The sequence below is a fragment of the Condylura cristata genome, unplaced genomic scaffold, assembly GCF_000260355.1.
Source record: "Condylura cristata isolate star-nosed mole 26May11 unplaced genomic scaffold, ConCri1.0 scaffold00060, whole genome shotgun sequence".
Taxonomy (NCBI): Eukaryota; Metazoa; Chordata; class Mammalia; order Eulipotyphla; family Talpidae; genus Condylura; species Condylura cristata.
Genome location: NW_004567161.1, coordinates 623,496 through 625,777, shown reverse-complemented (window position 1 = coordinate 625,777; position 2,282 = coordinate 623,496). Strand labels below are relative to the sequence as shown.

Sequence of the window (2,282 nt, the reverse complement as noted above, 5' to 3'; positions counted from 1 at the left end):
GGTGGGCCAGTAACGCTCGCTGCCGCCCGCCTCCGACTAGCCAGGTATTACGACAAGGACACCGGCAGCCCCGTGAGCTTCTACCTGTCCTCCCTGGAGGAGCTCCTGGCATGGGCGCCCACCGCCGACGACAGCTTCAACGTGGCCTCGAAGCCCCTGGAGGCCCGCCAGCCCCCGCTGAGCAGCCAGAGGCCCCGCACCTTGCTGTGCCACGACATGATGGGCGGGTACCTGGGTGACAGGTGAGGCCATCACTGGCGGGACAGAGGGAGGGCGCTGCACAGCAGGGGAGCCCGCGCCAGGCACGGCTCTGCCCCGGACGCAGCCCGGACTCTTAGAGCGGGGCGGGGCGGGCCCGGAACTGGACTTTCGCGCTGCCCCCACCGCCCGCTCTTCCTCACGGCGTTGTTGGCTGGGGGTGCGTGGCCGCACCCCTCCTTCCCCACCCTCTGGGCAGCGTCCACTCATCCTAAACAGCCATAAAATGACCGTTGGTGGGGTGGCCTGACCGGAGCTGGCGTGGGGCGCGACGCAGGCAGGCGAGGGGCTCTGGGGCGCAGGCCGACCCCAGCCTGGAGGCGGCCAGGCGGCGCTGGCCAGGGAAGCAGAGGAGGACCCTGCGGGCACTGCCGGCCCTCCCGTGCCTGTCCCCAGGCCCCTGCCCTGGGCCTGACCGCGTCTCTCTCGCGCCCAGGTTCATCCAGGGCTCCCGCATGGCCGACCCCTACACCTTCTACCACTGGCAGTACATCGACATCTTCGTGTACTTCAGCCACCACATGGTCACCATCCCGCCAGTGGGCTGGACCAACGTCGCCCACAGTCACGGGGTCTGCGTGCTGGGTAAGGGCCGGCACCCCCCTCGGCCTGGCCTCGGCCCCTGCGGGCAGCCGGGGCTCGGCCCTCTCGGCCGGCCTTTCTGTGAGGGCGCGGCCGGGGGTCCCAGCTTTGCCGGCCAGGCGCGGTCAGAGCCTTGGACGACAGCGCCAGGGAGCGCCGCCTGGGGCCGGCTCCCGCACGCCGGCGGGGTGGCCGGGGCCAGCCCTGGCGGGCAGCGCTGCCCCGCTCCCTGTCACTTGTCGCAGCACTGACGGGGTTACCCCCACCCCCGGGGTCTGACTCACTAGTTGTCCGGGGCCACTGGCCAGCGGGCAGAGGCTGACCTGCCGCTCCGCCCTGCAGGGACGCTCATCACCGAGTGGAAGGAGGGTGGGCGGCTCTGCGAGGCCTTCCTGGCCGGGGAGGAGCGCTCCTTCCGCGCCGTGGCCGACCAGCTGGTCCGGGTGGCCCAGTTCTTCCGAGGGTTTACTGCGGCTTGGGGCCGCGGAGCGTTCAAAGTCAGAACAATAATAGACACGTTCAACCCGTTCACCGGCTTGGGCAGCAGCTGGGGCCCAGAGCACGCTGCCCGCGGGGGCGGGGCTCGTGGCTCCCCATCACGGCCCCCCGCCTCTGGGCCTCACGGAGGGGCTTCACGGTCTCTCCTAGCCGGCGGCAGTGGGGAACACGCCCCATTTCCTCCGCTACCTGACCGCCCAGCTCCACCAACAGCTCCCAGGGGGGCTGGTGCTCTGGTACGACAGCGTGGTGACCAGCGGGCAGCTCAGGTGGCAGGATGAGCTGAACGAGCACAACAGGTGAGCTGGGAGCCCCCCGCCCCCACCCCCAGGCGTGACCTGGTGGCTGCCAGGCGGAAGGCGGCGGGCGTGCCTGCCGCGTGTCCGGCCGAGCGAGGGCCGCCGGCCGCGCCTCACCGGGCCCTGTCTGCGTGGAGGGTCTTCTTCGAGGCCTGCGACGGCTTCTTCACCAACTACAACTGGCGGGAGGAGCATCTGGAGCGGATGCTGGAGCAGGCCGGCCGGCGCCGGGCCGACGTGTACGTGGGCATCGACGTGTTCGCCCGGGGGAACGTGGTCGGGGGCCGATTCGACACCGCCAAGGTGGGTGTGCCCTTGCGGGGCCGGGGGGCTCCCAGGGGGAGCGGCAGCTGCTCTCCCCACACTGAGGCTCAGGGCCCGTGCTGGCCCAGGCTGCGCCCTCAACCCTGGCAGCTCCCGTCTGCCGGCTGCCGCTGGGGCCACAGTCGGGCTGCTGGGGGCTGCACGGGACCTGCTGCCTCCCGGGGTGCCGGTCCCTGCGCTTGGCCACCGGGGCCTGCGCCCGCTCACTTACCTGGGTGGGTAAATGAGCCCAGGACCGAAGGACCCTCCCAGCCAGTCCTCAGCCAGTGAGAGGGACGTGCAGGCGCCCGCCTGAGGGCTCGGACGGCGGGCCGGCCCGGC

The 2,282-nt window shown here is 71.9% G+C and overlaps 1 protein-coding gene across 1 annotated transcript in view; it reads left to right on the top strand.

Moving 5' to 3' along the window:
• The window catches only part of ENGASE (endo-beta-N-acetylglucosaminidase), a 7,176-nt gene that overhangs the window by 3,230 nt on the left and 1,664 nt on the right, over positions 1 to 2,282 (top strand). Inside the window, 5 exon segments of the mRNA XM_012734574.1 lie at positions 41 to 242; positions 695 to 843; positions 1,183 to 1,313; positions 1,468 to 1,637; positions 1,775 to 1,940. Of these exon segments, the coding sequence (XP_012590028.1) occupies positions 41 to 242; positions 695 to 843; positions 1,183 to 1,313; positions 1,468 to 1,637; positions 1,775 to 1,940 (818 nt within the window).